The 15,513-nt window shown below is 54.2% G+C and overlaps 1 protein-coding gene across 1 annotated transcript in view; it reads left to right on the top strand.

Annotated features, from left to right (window-relative positions):
- Window positions 1–15,513, top strand: part of NPLOC4 (NPL4 homolog, ubiquitin recognition factor) — a 60,611-nt gene that overhangs the window by 8,702 nt on the left and 36,396 nt on the right. The window contains exons 3-8 of the mRNA XM_080825472.1: window positions 4,354–4,466; window positions 8,945–9,121; window positions 11,467–11,515; window positions 12,277–12,371; window positions 14,064–14,187; window positions 15,029–15,208. Of these exons, the coding sequence (XP_080681598.1) occupies window positions 4,354–4,466; window positions 8,945–9,121; window positions 11,467–11,515; window positions 12,277–12,371; window positions 14,064–14,187; window positions 15,029–15,208 (738 nt within the window). The remainder of the gene's footprint in view (window positions 1–4,353; window positions 4,467–8,944; window positions 9,122–11,466; window positions 11,516–12,276; window positions 12,372–14,063; window positions 14,188–15,028; window positions 15,209–15,513) is intronic.

Below are 15,513 nucleotides of genomic sequence, written 5' to 3'. Positions count from 1 at the left end.
TGAAGTAAATTACATACTAAGAAACGCTTGGCAAATAAGGACAAATGACTGATGGTGAAGGAGGGGCGCGGCTGGTGCTGCAGGGTCAGCGGCCTTCCCCGCTCCCTGACGCCTCGGGCTTCGCCCTTTCCTGCGTTGTGCCACCTCAGCGTGCGCTCCTAGACCCTAAACTGTAGTTCTGCTTGTTTTTGAATTTGAGTGGAATCCTGCTGTGTATTCCTGCTTGTTACCTTCAGTTATGAGCGTGTTAATTTTACTCCATACTACGTTTCTGGTGTTACTACATCAGTTTTACACAAAGTTCATCTCAGGTGTGAATATAACATTTTTAAGATTTTGAAAATCTATTTATTTGTTTGAGAGAGACCGAGAGTGTGCTGCGGTGGCGGTGGGGACGCGGACGGAGAGGGAGAGGGTCTTAGACTGTGCGGGGCTCCTTCTCCCGACCCTGAGATCATGACCTGAGCTGACATCAAGAGTCGAGCACTCAACTGACTGTGCCACCCTGGCGCCCGGTTGTTAAGATTTTAACGATGCTTTTATGAGACTCTGATAAACTTTTTTTTTAAGTGGTTGGCCCCCTGTGTTAGATGTCTGTATCTTTAGATAAAGGACTCAAAAGTTCAGGAGCGCCTGGGGGGCTCAGTCGTTAAGCATCTTCCTTCCACTCAGGTCATGATCTGGGGTCCTGGGATCGAGCCCCACATTGGGCTCCCTGCTCAGCGGGAAACCTGCTCCTCCCTCTCCCACTCCCCCTGCCTGTGTTCCCTCTCTCACTGTGTCTCTCTGTCAAATAAACAAATTATTTAAAAAGAAAAAAAACCAAACTCAAAAGTTCATAGAAGCAGTTATGTTCATGGGAGTAGCATAACAGGCGATTCATCTGTTTCTGCGTCTCAGAGGTGGGACTCCACGTGGGACACACTACTGCTGCTGTCGTAGTTGAAAAGGCACTTGGAGGTGCCTGGGCGGTGCAGTCGGTTAAGCGGCCGACTCTGCTTTTGGCTCAGGTCACGATCGCCTGGTCGGGAGACTGAGCCTGGGGCTGGGCTCTGCATTTGCCATGCAATCTGCCAGACGTTCTCTCTCCTTCTGCCTCTCCCCTGTGCCCTTGCGTGCACTCTAAGATAAATGAATAAATCTTAAAAATAAAAAAAGACAGCTCTATCTCCGTCCTTATGGGGAGTATAAACGCTGGTCATGCAGTCCCAGGGGAGTTCCCTTTATACAGAGGGCTGGCCCCACAACAGCCCCTGCCCCATTTTGGAAACGCCTTTTCATCCTGGGAGTAGCATGGTAGCTTTCAGGAAGCTCACACTTGTGGCAAAAGCTTTCTCGTTTTGGAAATAGCTTGGATGGTGTTGGGTACAGAGAAGCGTGATGGGTTTGCGAAATAGCTGCCACAGTTAGTTAACTTCAGTTTATATCTAAGCTATTGCAGAGAAGAGTCAAAGTCATTATTTTCAGTCTTTAGTCTTAACTTTTATTGCAGTTGGGAATATAAATTTCATGGTCTTAATTTGCTGATACTTTCTTTTCTTTTTTTAATTTTTAATTTCATTTTTTTTAATTTTTAAAAAATTTTATTTATTTATTTGACAGATCACAAGCAGGCAGAGAGGCAGGTGGAGAGAGAAGGGGAAGCAGGCTCCCCGCTGAGCAGAGAGGATCCTGGGATCATGACCTGAGCTGAAGGCAGACTTAACCCACTGAATCACCCAGGCGCCCCTCTTTTCTTTTTTTTTTTTTTTTTTTAAATATTTTATTTATTTATTTGACAGAGACCACAAGCAGGCAGAGAGGCAGGCAGAGAGGCAGGCGGAGAGAGAAGGGGAAGCAGGCTCTCCGCTGAGCAGAGAGCCCGATGTGGGGCTCGATCCCAGGACCCTGAGACCATGACCTGAGCCGAAGGCAGACGCCTAATGACTGAGCCCCCCAGGTGCCCCTTAAGGACCATTTCTTATTATCACTTTGAGAATTTCAGAATGACAAGATGGGTTACTTGTAATTCACGTATTTAAAATCTGTAGGAAATGAGGTTAGTATGTAAAGCTAATCATTAAATCAAGTCTTTTTTCTCATAGTGAGTAAGTACTAGGTTTTACCAATAATTCCATGTCAAAGGAGAAATTGGCTGAAAAGCAGCAGGTCCGACTAGGCAGAAATGGTATTTCGCTGACTCAGGGAAATACGCAGAGCTCCTGTCTGGTCTCGTCCCTGACCTGCACTGTCTCCGTCAAAATTCTCATGGCAGCCCCCCTTAATTTGTTTCTCTATTAATTATTCAAACGTAGTTGAGTGCAGTTCTCTTTTGAAAACCAATCACAGGACATTCAGTGTGATGGTTTCAGATTGTGTAGTCGAGAGCGCTCGTCCTGGTCTCCGTCTTATGTGTCCTTCCAGTATTTTCTCTGCGTCTGACCCGATCTGGTGTCCCACTCTTCGGCCTGGAGTTCCTGGTGAGGGGCTAGCTGCTGACACCCCTTAGGTTTTGTTGGCCCGACAGCATTTTCAGTTCGCTTTCGTACGCAGAGGGTGTTTTTGCCAGATACAGAAATCTGAGTTGACAGATTTTTATTCCCTCTCAGCACTTTGAAGGTGTCATCCTATTGTCCTCTGGTCTCCATTGATCTCCGGCTGTCAGCGGAGTGACCCTGATGCAGGCACCGGGCGACCGTTTTTCATGTGCCCTGCTCGGGGGTTGCTGAACTTTCTGGATTTGTTACTCTGTGCTTGTCATCACCTTTGAGGTTTTCAGCCATTTGTTCTTCAAATACTTTTCAGTCCTTTCCTTACTTTATTGTCCTTAGGATCGTTTGATGTCGTCCCAGGAGTTCATAAGGTTCTCGTCATTTTTCTTTAAAATCTCCGTCTTCAGATTGTGCAGATTCTTGAAGTTTGTCTGCAGGCTGATCAGCTGCTGCCGCGTCTCCCGTCTGCCGACCAGCCCGTCCAGGGTTTCCCACTTCAGTTACTGTTTTCTGTTGTAGAATTTCCATTTGATTCCATTTGATGATTCGATTCTCTGCTGAGACTCCTGGTCTCTTCGTGTGTTTGCCTCCGCTCTGTTGACCCCTGAGCGTTGAGGTACAACTTGGACTCCTCTCCTGGCCCCAGACTCCAATGCTGACGGGCTGCTGATGCCCTCCCGGGCACCCCCTCGGTCTCGGCGTTAAAGGGAAGGCCCGTCTTCTCCTTCACTCTTCCGTGCTTCCTTGCGGGTGTGGTGTTCCTCCTGTCCCCCCAGTTCTCAAGCCAGAAGCCCGAACACCGCGCTGATGCGCTCCCTTCCCTCACTCCGTTCCGCCCCATTCCCACACGAGCATGGGCTGCTGATGGTGAGAGTTGGCGGAGTGGCGGGTGTGCTCCTCCCTCCATCTCCGTTGTCCTGGCCTTGACTGAGCCCGGCTCCTCTGGGCCAGGCCGCGGGCTCTCCTGTTTCCTCTTTCCACCTCCAGCAGAGTATCCGTGAGAAGTAAGCCTCACCGCTGGGCCACCCCCTGCTGCCTGGGGTGGCCTCTCCTCTGCCGCCCTCTCTGCCTTTCTGACCTGCTGCTGGCCCGCACCTGTGGTTCTCGTCCCTTAGCTTTCCCCGCCCTTTGATGCTGAGGTCCTCGATGGCAGGAACCTGGTCTGTATTCATTCATTGTTGTGTTCTGAGCATCCAGAATGGAGCTGGCCCTTGGGACTGCTTACTGTTTGGGAAGTGAGGAAGCGAGTGTTCGCAGCCCTTGGCGCAGGGCCTGCTGTGGGAGCTCGTGGTCAGGACTGACTGGGAGGTACCATTCTTCACCTCTGTTTTTCTTCTCTTAGGTTTCAAAATTGGAATTTTTTTTCTTTTTTCCTTTTTTAGATTTATTTATTTGAAAGAGAGAACACGAGCAGGAGAATGGGTAGAGGGAGAAGTAGGCTCCCCGCTGAGCAGGGAGCCCACCACAGGACTCGGTCCCAGGACCCTGAGATCATGACCTGAGCTGAAGGCAGACGCTTCACTGACTGAGCCCTCAAGGCACCCCTTGAATTGGGTTTTCACAATTGATTTCAAAAGTAGAAGTTAAACTTGCCAGATACAGCCGTGACTTTGGCTTGCTTCCGACTGTTACATGTGTCCTGTGGCCTTCTCATTTACACAGGGCTTTGCTTCTGTTTGGCCACTTTTCTCATTTTACTTGACATCTGTGTGGGTAGTACGAATTTCCTCACAAGAGACCACAATCACAAGAGGAATTTGGTTCCCGAGGAGCAGTTCTAAATTTAGTGAGCGTTGTTCTAGTGTCATCTGGTGCATATGTGGCCAGAGTAGTGATACTCAAATATTTGTTTCAACATGTGTTTTTTGGGGCTTTGTTTTAGGTCGCAAAGGAGTTTGGTTTCCAAAATAACGGCTTCTCAGTTTACATCAATAGAAACAAGACTGGAGAGATAACAGCATCGTCGACCAAATCCCTCAGTCTGCTCAAAATCCAGTAAGTGCTGTGAGGGGACGACGGAGTGGGAGGGGACGACCGCAGGGCCCAGCGCGGCTGCTCGGCTCTGCCCGGTTTTCCCTCGATGCCACCATATTTCTTGCGGGATCGTCAGCTGTCGCGCTGAATGGGCCACTCCTTTTGTGCCAAGCTCATTGACTCGCAGCCGGGGACTTGTGTCCCTGAGAGGAGAGAGTTCCGGGTTCCGGGGGCGGGTGCGCGGCGCTGCTGCACACTCAGCTCCTCCTCTGCAGGGGGGGACCTTGAACGGAGCTGCGTGCGGTTCTACCCCACCACTGCTGGCTGGCCGGGAGGGGGCGGTGCCCACACGACGTTTCTTGGTGGCGGGGTCCCCCGAGCTCCTCCGCGGCAGTTTGTCATGTCAGTGGCGTTTCCAGGAGGTCCAGCCCTCTGCCCGCAGCCGCTGCCCACTCGTAGTCTCGCTGGTGTGCGGCCACGTCGCTCAGGTGCGCGTTCCTGCCGCCAGCGTGGGGCCGAGCGATTATGGCCCAGACAGCATGGCCTGCAGAGCCACGGATGTTTACTGCTGGGCTCTTTACAGAAGAAGCTTCCTGACTCCTGTCTGACCTGTCTGCGCACAGCTGCTTGTGTATCCAAGATTCCAGGCCCCAGTAGCGAGCCGGGAGCACTCCTGTTGGGGCGGCTGCTGGCTGATTGGGCTGGGCTTTGCTGGCGGCTGGCCCTGTGCCTGTTGACCTGTCTTGACCATCGGTGTGATCATTTTTAGGTTCACAAATTAGTACATCTAGGGCGCCTGGGTGGTTCAGTGGGTTAAAGCCTCTGCCTTCGGCTCAGGTCATGATCCCAGGGTCCTGGGATCGAGTCCCACATCGGGCTCTCTGCTTGGCAGGGAGCCTGCTTCCCCCTCCTCTCTCTGCCTGCCTCTCTGCCTACTTGTGATCTGTCTCTCTGTCAAATAAATAAATAAAAAAAAAAAAAAAAAAAAAAAAAAAAAAAAAAACAAATTAGTACATCTAGGAAGAAATATGCAGTCATAGCATTTATTCGTTTGCTCCTCAGCAAATCCTTGTGGGGCACCTTGCCTGTCTCTGCTTTTCGTTGTCGTTAATGTCTGCTTTCCACGTGGCTGAGGTATATCCTTCCTTTCCTTGTAAAGAGCTTTTGTATCTTTTTATTTTTTTTTAAGATTTTATTTATTTATTTGACAGAGATCACAAGTAGGCAGAGAGGCAGGCAGAGAGAGAGAGGGGGAAGCAGGCTCCCCGCTGAGCAGGGAGCCCGATGTGGGACTCGATCCCAGGACCCTGCGATCATGACCTGAGCCGAAGGCAGAGGCTTAACCCACTGAGCCACCCAGGCGCCGCAAGAGCTTTTGTATCTTGAGAATTATTTCTCCTGAAAGTTACGTGGTTCCCGATCGTAGCTGAGCACTCGGTGCGGCGTGCCTGCACGAGTTGCTGACCCTCACTGGGGCTCGCCAGCCACGTCAGCAGGTGGGTGGCAGTGCCGCCTGGGTGTGGTTGCTCGGTGCCTGCACGTGCGAACTTGTGGGTCTAGAGCGATTGCACGCACAAGCAGAGGCGGCCACAGACACCTCTGAGGGAATGCCGTCTAGCGTTCGTGTCGTGCCAGCGCCGACCCCGAGGGGTGGGACCGCAGAGGGGCAGGACTGCTCAGCCACCCAAGGTACACCCTTGAGTGCACCTTTCCAGTGCTAGTCATCATACTTCTTGACCAGCTTGGGTCTGCACTTGAGGGCACGTGTCTGAAGGAGGGAGCGATATTGCTCTCCTCGAGTTCGGGCTTGATCTCTCTCCCCTTCCGGCTTCTCTGGTTGCGGCTTGTAAGTGATCTTTTTTCCCCTCTGGCTGCTTTTAAGATTTTCTGTTTGTTTTGGGGACCTACAGTTTCTGACTTTTCCAGGTGTGGATTCCTGGTTTGTTTAATCCTACATGATGGATATTGTATTTTCTGTTCCTGCAGATCAGGTCTGGAAAATTTGTGGCCATTATCTCTTTAAATATCACTTCTCTCCCGTTCTCTTATTGTTTCAGGGATTATATTTTTCAATTTTAAAATATCCGACTTGATTTCTTTTCAAACCCAGCCTTTAGCTCCGTGTGCTCGTGGGGGCTGCGTTGCTGTCACACTGGCCCTCCGGGCTTCCACTGAGGACCACTGGGCTCCTTGGGGCTCTGCATTGGCCCGTCACACATCTCAGGGTGTCTGAGGTGGTCTGTCTCCCCCAGGTGGCATCAGAGCTGTCTGTGGATTGTCTGGCCTGACCGTATGAGGGGGATTCGGGAAGATTTACCGAAATCTGTGGCCCCTGCCACGCTGCTTCCCAGAAGCCCCTGTCCTTTTGGGTGGCCTCTCGTTGCTTGTGCTTTTTCCAGCCCATTTTCATTGAACGTTCCGTAGACGTTTATATTCCGTGTCTTGCAGTTCCAAATCTGGAATCCCTGGCTGTCCAGTTCTGTTCCTGTTGTGTGTGCCCACTCTTGAGCGTGGTCTCTGGGTTCTCTTGTGCATTTGAGAGCTTGTAATTGACCAGACCTGGTTGGTGGTGGGGAGGTCCTGGCAGGCCAGAGGGTTTTTTGCCGGGGAAGCTTGCACTCGCTTCTGTTGGCCCGAGGGGCTCTGTGGACCTGGCGCTCCCTCCAGTTGATTTTTGTCTTTGGGCTTCTGGAGCCAAGTAGCATCCCTGATTCTAGCCTGGAGGCCGGCAGAGCTGGCCTGTGGTCGCAGACTCTCCGAGGTGGCTGTTCTCTCTACTACAGAGCGGGGACAGGAAGATAGGACTCCTCCTCGGTTCCTCTTTTCGGCTGGTGGTTCTTCCCAGCGGCTGAGACTGGCTTCATTCACGTGGTGTTTCAGGCTCAGCGGCTGCTTCAGCTTTAGGCAGGCTCACGGCCTCGCCGCCTGTTGCCTGGAGAAGGACCGTGGAAGCCAAGCTCAGGGCTCCTGTAGGGCGTTGTTCTCTGGCCCTTGCTGTGGGCGCTCCTCTGGGTTGTGTGGGCCTGTGGGGCGCTCCTTCCTTTGTTAGAGCTTCGCGGTGCACGTTAGAGCACCTCCACTCAACCCGGTGCAGCCCCCGAGCGGAGTATTGTGTAGCCGGAGTTCAGGAATGTCTGGTCCGTTGCGAGGAACCGGAGTTTCTAGTTACGTTCAGCAGTTTTACCGTCCTGCATTACAGAAGGAAAACGAGGAGAGAACAGGCCTAGTGAAGAGCTACAGCCACGCCTCTCCGTGTCCCGTGTCTGTGTTCGCTCTCCAGGCCTGCTGCCCGCCGCCTTCGGTGGGTCGGGCCAGGGCCGCAGCAGGCCCCTCCGTGCGTGTCTCGGCGGCAGTAAGTGCGTACCGTGTGGCAGCGCTGCAGCTTCTCCTCCGAGCCTGAGGTTGAATTTGGTGTAGACCCTCTCCCCGGGTGCGGAGCCCACGTCGCCTCTGTCCAGCACATGGAGGTGGGAGCATCTCACGCCTTTGGGTCTCGTTGGTCTGGCTGCGCGAAGCGGGCCCTGCAGTGAGTCAGCGGTGTGAGTGAGCAGGAGAGAGCGTGACTTCATGGAAATGGTAGAAAATCCAACGCTGCTCTTCGAACTGTGAATCGTGCAGCCTGTTTGGAAAGCAGCACATTGGCGACATCACAAACAAAACCTTCTGTCTAGCAGGGCCACTCCTGGGAATGCGCCCTGTAGAAGGAAAACCGCACAGCCGCCTGTCCTTGGGCCTTTCCTTGAGTGCCATTCTTGGTGGCAGAAGCCCGTGGGTAGCACGTGTGGCCGTCAGCATGGGAACGCGGGTATGGGTGACGAGTTGGGCTTGTCGGGAGCGTGGTGCCACCATCAGAACCAGTGATTAGACCCAGACCCCGTGTTGGGGGGGGATCCGGAGCGAGGTATTGCTGAATGAGGAAGGCAGATGCAAACTGTGTGTCTACGACAGTCTCATTTTGTCAAGCAGTGTCACACGACGTCTGTGTACTCGTGTGGGGGGTGCACGTGAGCGCAGGGAAAGACGCGGAAGGCTGTGTCCCAGGTAGATGGCGCATCGGGGCATTGAATGGTGACGGTAAGGGCTGAGCAAGGAGCGGGAGCCAGTCCCGGAACGAGAAGCGGGAAGAAGGCGGCAAGAAGGTGGCCCCCAGGTCGCGTGTGTTCGTTGCGGCTGCACTTCATCCGTGCGGAATGCAGGGGGCACACGGATGTTCTACAGTCACAGGAGAAAGTGCGTCACCGGTGCAGAGAACCTGCTCTGACCTTTAGAACATTAGGGCGCGTAGGAGAGATGCAAAGAGAGAATTCTTGCCTCTTCCCATTCGAGGTCTCACCTGAGAGGTTGGCGTTTGCCTCTCCGATGTCAGAGACCCCCCGTGCGGGTGAGCCGCTCCTCCGCGCAGCCCCGGGGGGGGAGGATAGAAGGCCCTGCCCTGTGTTTGTCGTCTGGCAGGCACGGGGGAGGATAGAAGGCCCTGCCCTGTGTTTGTCGTCTGGCAGGCACGGAGATCTGCTGTTCCTCTTTCCCTCCGGCCTCGCCGGGCCCTCCTCGGAGATGGAGACGTCGGCCCCGCTGGGGCTGAAGGCCTGCGGTGCTCCCAGCGTGGTGGAGGACGAGATCGACCAGTACCTCAGCAAGCAGGACGGGAAGATTTACAGAAGCCGCGACCCGCAGCTGTAAGTGTCTGGGGGGGCTCCCGTCCCAGCTGTGCTGCCTTTAGTGGCTCAGGAGGTGAGATGTTTGTAACACGCCGTATCTGTTGGAGGAACACGAGTTCTCGGTTTGATCACCTACTTTTAGATAAAATTTCACTTCATGTTATTTTTCAAGCTTTTTCTTCTCGCGTGAAGCTCCATGTTTGTGCCACGCGTCCTTTCGGAAGTTTTCAGGTGTTTGGAACCAAGATTTGAAAGAAGGGAACTTCATGAAAGCAGGCCTTGACCTCGCTGCATTCCTGACGTTCCCGCCCGCCGTGCCGCGTGCTGGGCCTCAGCGCGTGTGTGGGGCCGGGAGTAGGGCAACAGGGAAGGGGTGACGCTGGGCACCGACCAGCGCAGGGTGTAGCTCGGGCCATCATGCTGGATGCAGTCGGGAAATGTCAGCATCGTGCACACGGCGCCTCCTTCCCTTTCCTTCCAGCGGATGCTTCGTGCGCAACATGCTGGTCGTCCTTGAATGTTTACCCTCCGCCTAGACTTTGCGGAACGGTTATGCTCAGCTACGTTTATGTATTGGTGGTCTTTTGTAGTTCTCTTTATTTTTTAAAAAAGTTTTAGGGACACCTGGGGGGCTCAGTTGGTTAAGCATCTGCCTTTGGGTCAGGTCATGATCCCAGAGTCCTGGGATCGAGCCCCACGTCGGGCTTCCTGCTCTGCGGGGAGCCTGCTTCTCCCCCTCTCTGCCACTCCCCTACTTGTACTCTCTCTCTTTAAAAAATAAGAAAAATCTTTAAAAAAATTTAAAAATTTTTAGACTTCTTTGTCTTAGAGAGAGGGTGCACACGGCGCATGTTGAGGGGAGGGGCGGAGGGAGGGAGACTCTGGAGCAGACCCGCCACTGACCGTGGAGTGGGGTGCAGGGCTTGATCCCCTGACCCGAGGGTATGAGCTGAGCTGAAGTCGAGAGTCAGATGCTTCCCCGACTGAGGCGTCCCGGCGCGCCTGCAGCTCTTCTTAAAGAAACGGGTTGGAAACACCAGAATTTACACGCGGTGACGTGAAATGCTGAGTGGAGGTGGTTTGTGTCTGCGGCAGGACCTCTCGTAGCCACATCGCTCCGTAAACCCAGCGGGGCGCTGACATTGAGAGATCGGGGTTCCGAGTGCTGCGCTAGCAACTTGTGTGTCTTAGATTAAAGAGCCCCAGATGGCGCTGTGCTGTGGCTGGCACGGAGCCCCTCCGCGGCCCCTCCGCGGCCCCTCCGCGGCCGGCCGCCAGCCCGCATTTGTGTTTCCTCCCCGGGAACCTGTGCTGGCTTCCCCGCCCCCGAGATCGGTGACTTTGTGGCTTCTTTAGGAATCTTTCAGGGTGTGCACGCGTGTGCGCGTTCCGGCCTGCCGTCTGTAATAGCCTGGCCGTTCGGAGACTCTGAGTGTGGGATGCACACATGTCCGGGCGTCGTGACCCCATTTAGAAGAGGGTCCTGTCCAACCCAGAGGGATGGCCGCTTGGCTTTCACACCAGGGTCACCGCCCTTATCGGACCACGTCGTGCTGCCCCCTCGTACATGTGGCGCTCCTGTGGCTTCTCTTCTGAAGTCACCAGTCTTGGTGACCCACAGAGCCTGCCACCTTCATGCTTTTCCCCAAATGTGCGCAAAGTGGGTGTTTTCCCAACTGGAGTTACTTCTGTCCCACCGACAGGTTTTTTCCGTATCCACATCCCAATCTCCTTAGTGTTGACTTAACATGGATTTAAACCCGTTTTTAAGTCCATTCACTTTTCCTTTTATTTAGTGTCATCTGAGACAGTTAATATCCATAGAATCAGAGGTTTGACGTGCTGGGCAGTTTTTCTGATATGAGTCAAAATCATTAATAAGCTATATGTATATATATATTTTAAGATTTTATTTATTTGACAGAGAGAGAGATCACAAGTAGACAGAGAGGCAGGCAGAGAGAGAGGGGGAAGCAGGCTCCCTGCTGGGCAGAGAGCCTGATGTGGGGCTCGATCCCAGGACCCTGAGATCACGACCTGAGCCGAAGGCAGAGCCTTAACCTACTGAGCCACCCAGGCGCCCCAGATACTAAACGATATTAAAATAAAAAATGCTCACATACCATCGAAAATAATTCCACACGGGGCACCTGGCGGGCTGTCACAGAACATGGACTCCTGATTTGGGCTTGTGAGGTAAAGCCCCACGTTGGGCGTTGAGTTGACTTAAAAATGGGTGCAGTGGCCCCACAGTCAGGGCACTACTTGAGTGCAGCGGATGCGCTCGGTGCCAGAGCGCCGGGGGGCGGCGGCGGGAGAGCGGGCACGCTAATTGCTGTGTTTCTCTTGCCCTGTGCTCTCAGGTGCCGACACGGCCCCTTGGGGAAATGTGTGCACTGTGTTCCGCTAGAGGTGAGAGTCCGTGCAGCGTAAGTTCTGGGCTGGCGGGAGGGGCTGCTCCCTGGGGCACGGCTGCACGTGGCCCTGCACCCCTGCGCCGAGTCGGGAGTGGGGAGAAGAGCCTCCTTGTTTGTCGGCCCGGGCCTCGCACGCCCACTAGTGCCAGCTGCTTGAAGAGGACAGGCCTTCATTTATGGGAGTGACCTTCCGGGTGGGCGACGACCGGCTGAAGCGTTGGTTCTGCCGTGACGGAGGGCAGCGCTTGCAGTGGGCTCCCTGGACGGTCCCTGTAAACCTGACACGAAGCTGGGGCTCTGGCTTCTGTGCTCGTCATTGTACTGATTTACTTTTCCCCGAGTCACGTCCTCCTCCTGATGGGTCGTGGTGAGATGGAGAGTTACCGTAATGACGCCGACTGGTCACTGGCCAGTGCGGAGTTCGCAGCAGCGCGGCCGACCTGATTTTCTTCATGAGCCTCCTCTTCGTCTTATGGGCCGCTTTTTTTTCCCCAAAATGTTCCTAGTATTTATTTGACCTAGAGCATGTTGTATCTAATAGAGATTCATTTTAATCTTGGAAAGGTAAGTGGTGCCCAAAGAAGCCTTTGGTTCTGACCTAGAACGATGAGTGAGAACCGAGCGCCCGCCCTCCCTCCTTGCCCTGCACGGGTCCTGGCTTGGTCTCTCCCTGCGTGCAGCGGAAGCGTGGCTGCCCGCCTCTCCGAGCCTCGAGACGCCGGCAGGTGCGTGACCGTCCTGTGTGTGTTTTGGCAGCCATTTGACGAGGACTACCTGAACCATCTTGAACCTCCTGTGAAGCACATGTCCTTCCACGCCTACATCCGCAAGCTGACCGGGGGCGCCGACAAGTAAGCAACGGGAGCGCCGTCGGGCTGTGCCGACGTGGCTGTGCCGACGTGGCTGTGGCCTACCCAAGTCGCTCTTGTGTGTCTGGCGGGTGTTGCTGAGAGCCTGTGAGCGCGGGAATGAGAAGAGCAAAGGTCGGGGTCTGGGCTTTTGCCCCGATTCTAGAGAAGAGGGGGGTGGAGACTGTCGCCCTTTTGGCATCCGCACGCCCAGGGCATCGGGCCGGGGCCCGGCTGGCAGCGGCCGCTGCGGAGGCCCCTGGGGAGCATTCCCGGCCTTGCCGCCGCGATGTGGTGCTCTGGCGGCTTAGCCGTGTGTGCCGGCGGGGGATGTGATGGTCGGGTGTGATGGTGGTCAGAGCTCGCGCCCCGCTTTTCCGCACAACTGAACCGCCCGCGGTTAGCTCCGCCCACTTGTCCCGCAGCCCCCGGGAGCCGTTTGCCCTGGAGCCTGCCTCTTTATCGGGTGGTTTTGGAGCCAACCACCCCCGGCGCGGGGCCTGAAGCCGTGGCGCCACCCACGCCTGGGGCTCGGGCGCCTCAGCAGGCTCGGCCAGGCCGTCTCTCGGCTCCCGGCTTGCGAGCTGTGACAGTGGCGGGGGAGGGGCTGACTGAGAGCATTTCATTGCTTTTAACCCACGTCAGGTACTTCCCCGTGTGACCCCTTTCTGTTGACTATATAACTACGTGTTCACCTGCCCAGAGAGCAGTGGACTTCATACCGTGGTTTTATGATTCCTGTCAGTGCAGCGGGAGGAGATGGCGGCTGACCCTGAGTCAGCACCATTTGTGCAGAATGTCATGTTGGCCTGATTATAGTTTCTCTCTGACAACCTGCTGACATCCTGAAACGGCTTTTTTAAAAGTTAGACCACGAGAAAAAAATCCTACCAGAAACCCATTCTTGCCTGTCAGTGGGATAAGCCATGCAGCTTTCTGGACTAGGGAACGAGTAGGGATTCGTTGTGCTGAAACCCGCCAGCCTTCCACCAGTCTGGGTCTAGGCTGCAGTATCCCATGGGGCCACATTGGCAGCTCTTGGTCCCGTGAGGGCTGGTGGCCGTCACTGCTTGCCAGGGGCCCGCAGGCCAGCATGCTGTCGGCCTGTGAAGACAGGATCAAGTTCCTGGACTGTCGTTTGAGTGGGAAACTGGCAGAGGGTGAAGGCACCTGTGCGCACCCACCCCACATCAGGTGGGACCCCGGCTTCCTTGCTGGACGGACTGAATTTCCGCCAGAAGCCGGGGAAGATGCCTTTGTGCGGTAACCTCATCAGGCTTTCTCCCTTGATTCAGAGTTTTTTACAGACGTATAAGTACTGGAATCGCACTGTAGGTGTTGCTGGTAAGTTAATGAAACTTAAAATAAGATTTTGTGTCCTTTCAGTGGCTCAGGTTAGATTAATAGGCGTTTAATAGTATCCTTGAAAATGTTCATGGGTGTTAGCGACAGATATCGAAAATGGAGACTTTTTATAGGGAAGCAGTTAGGTATTTCTGCACAGTCTCCGCGTGCAGGACAGAAGTTCGTGTGACAGCGCTTCTCAGCACTTTCCCCCGCTGCTGTCCGCCGTGTGCTTAGCTTCTCAGAGCTCTGTTCTGGAGGTAGAAGACATTTCACATGCGATTTCCAGTCTCCTGCTGAAGTTTTCACTGTTGGAATGTCGAATTAATTAAGCTGCCTCTTCTTATTCAGGGGGAAATTTGTCGCCCTGGAGAACATCAGTTGCAAGATTAAATCAGGGTGCGAGGGTCACCTTCCGTGGCCTAATGGCATCTGCACCAAGTGCCAGCCAAGTGCCATCACACTGAACAGACAGGTGAGACGTTCGCTGTGGCCATCTAGACCGCGGGGAGCCGTAGACTTGGCTTATGGCTCAGAAATGAACATCTACAGACAAGGCCCTCCTTGGAGGGCGCCGCCGCTGGCCGAGTGCCCTGGGTGTGGTGCATCCGAGTATGTTTCCAGGTCGTGTCCCGGAGACGCTGCTGCTGAGGTCGCTAGGTGTTGCACGCGTGGAGGGGGGTCTTTTGTTTTCACATTTGTCGGCTCTGTGGAGGCAGGACTTTCTTGGTGACTGTTTAAAATGCTCCGGGGTCGTACTTCTCCTTCTAAGTGGCCCTGGGAGCTGGCATCCGGTGTCCTGGAGCCCCTCAGAGCACCTGTCCAGGCCAGGTAGAGAAGGAAGCTGGGCTCTGCGAGGAGGCGGAGACCAGGGAAAGGCGCACGCAGTACTCTGGCCTCTTCCCCTCTGCTCTCTGTGCCCTTAAGGGTCCCTCCGCTCGCCTCCCGTGGCCTGCTGGCCCGCGCCTGCTCTGTAGACAGCTCTCCACCACCTTGTGACTGCTTGGGAACTGCTCTCGCTCTCTTCTCTTCCCTGCTCTTTCTTTTTGAAATCTAATTTCTGTGCCAGAGATTGCGAAAACCTGCATTTTAGGTGAAGTCCCGTAAGATTAATTTGAATTAACTTATTGAGGAATCCCACCACCACCACCCCCTCCCCCCCCCCCCGAATCTGACACGGTCTTAAGGGCAGAGCACATTTTAAAATGAGTGTGTGAGCGTGCAAAGTGCTAGGTGGAGACTAACGAGTGGCTTATACTAGAGAAATGCGTTATTTCCAACAGAGTACATTCATCAGCCCGTTGCTTGCTCTACAGAAATACAGACACGTGGACAATATCATGTTTGAGAACCACACGGTTGCCGATCGCTTCCTTGACTTCTGGAGGAAGACAGGGAACCAGCATTTCGGGTATCTGTACGGACGGTATACAGAGCACAAAGACATTCCTCTCGGCATCAGGGCCGAAGTAGCCGCCATTTATGAGCCTCCGCAGGTAGGCAAGCGCCGGCCTCGCGGGTCACGGGCCTTTGTGTCGCCCAGCTCCGAAGGCCGTGTGGGCCTCTGCTTTCAGACTTCATTTCACATCCTCTGCTTTGTCATTTGCCGTGTCTGTCTGTCTCGTCCACACGGGCGCACACACGCACATTCTTGGAGGGTAAGCTCACGGCCCCTGTGTATTTCCACGTGCATCTCCAGAGCAGAAGGACGTTGTCTTACCTGCCAGTAAGGACTCCGTCAGTGTCAGTAAATTGAACACTGGTGGAGTATCTTAATCTGTGGCTGGGTCCCACTGCTGTC

Source organism: Martes martes (assembly GCF_963455335.1).
Source record: "Martes martes genome assembly, chromosome: 16".
Classification (NCBI taxonomy): Eukaryota; Metazoa; Chordata; class Mammalia; order Carnivora; family Mustelidae; genus Martes; species Martes martes.
The sequence above is the reverse complement of the archived record's forward strand: the minus strand, read 5'-3'. Positions and strand labels throughout refer to the sequence as shown.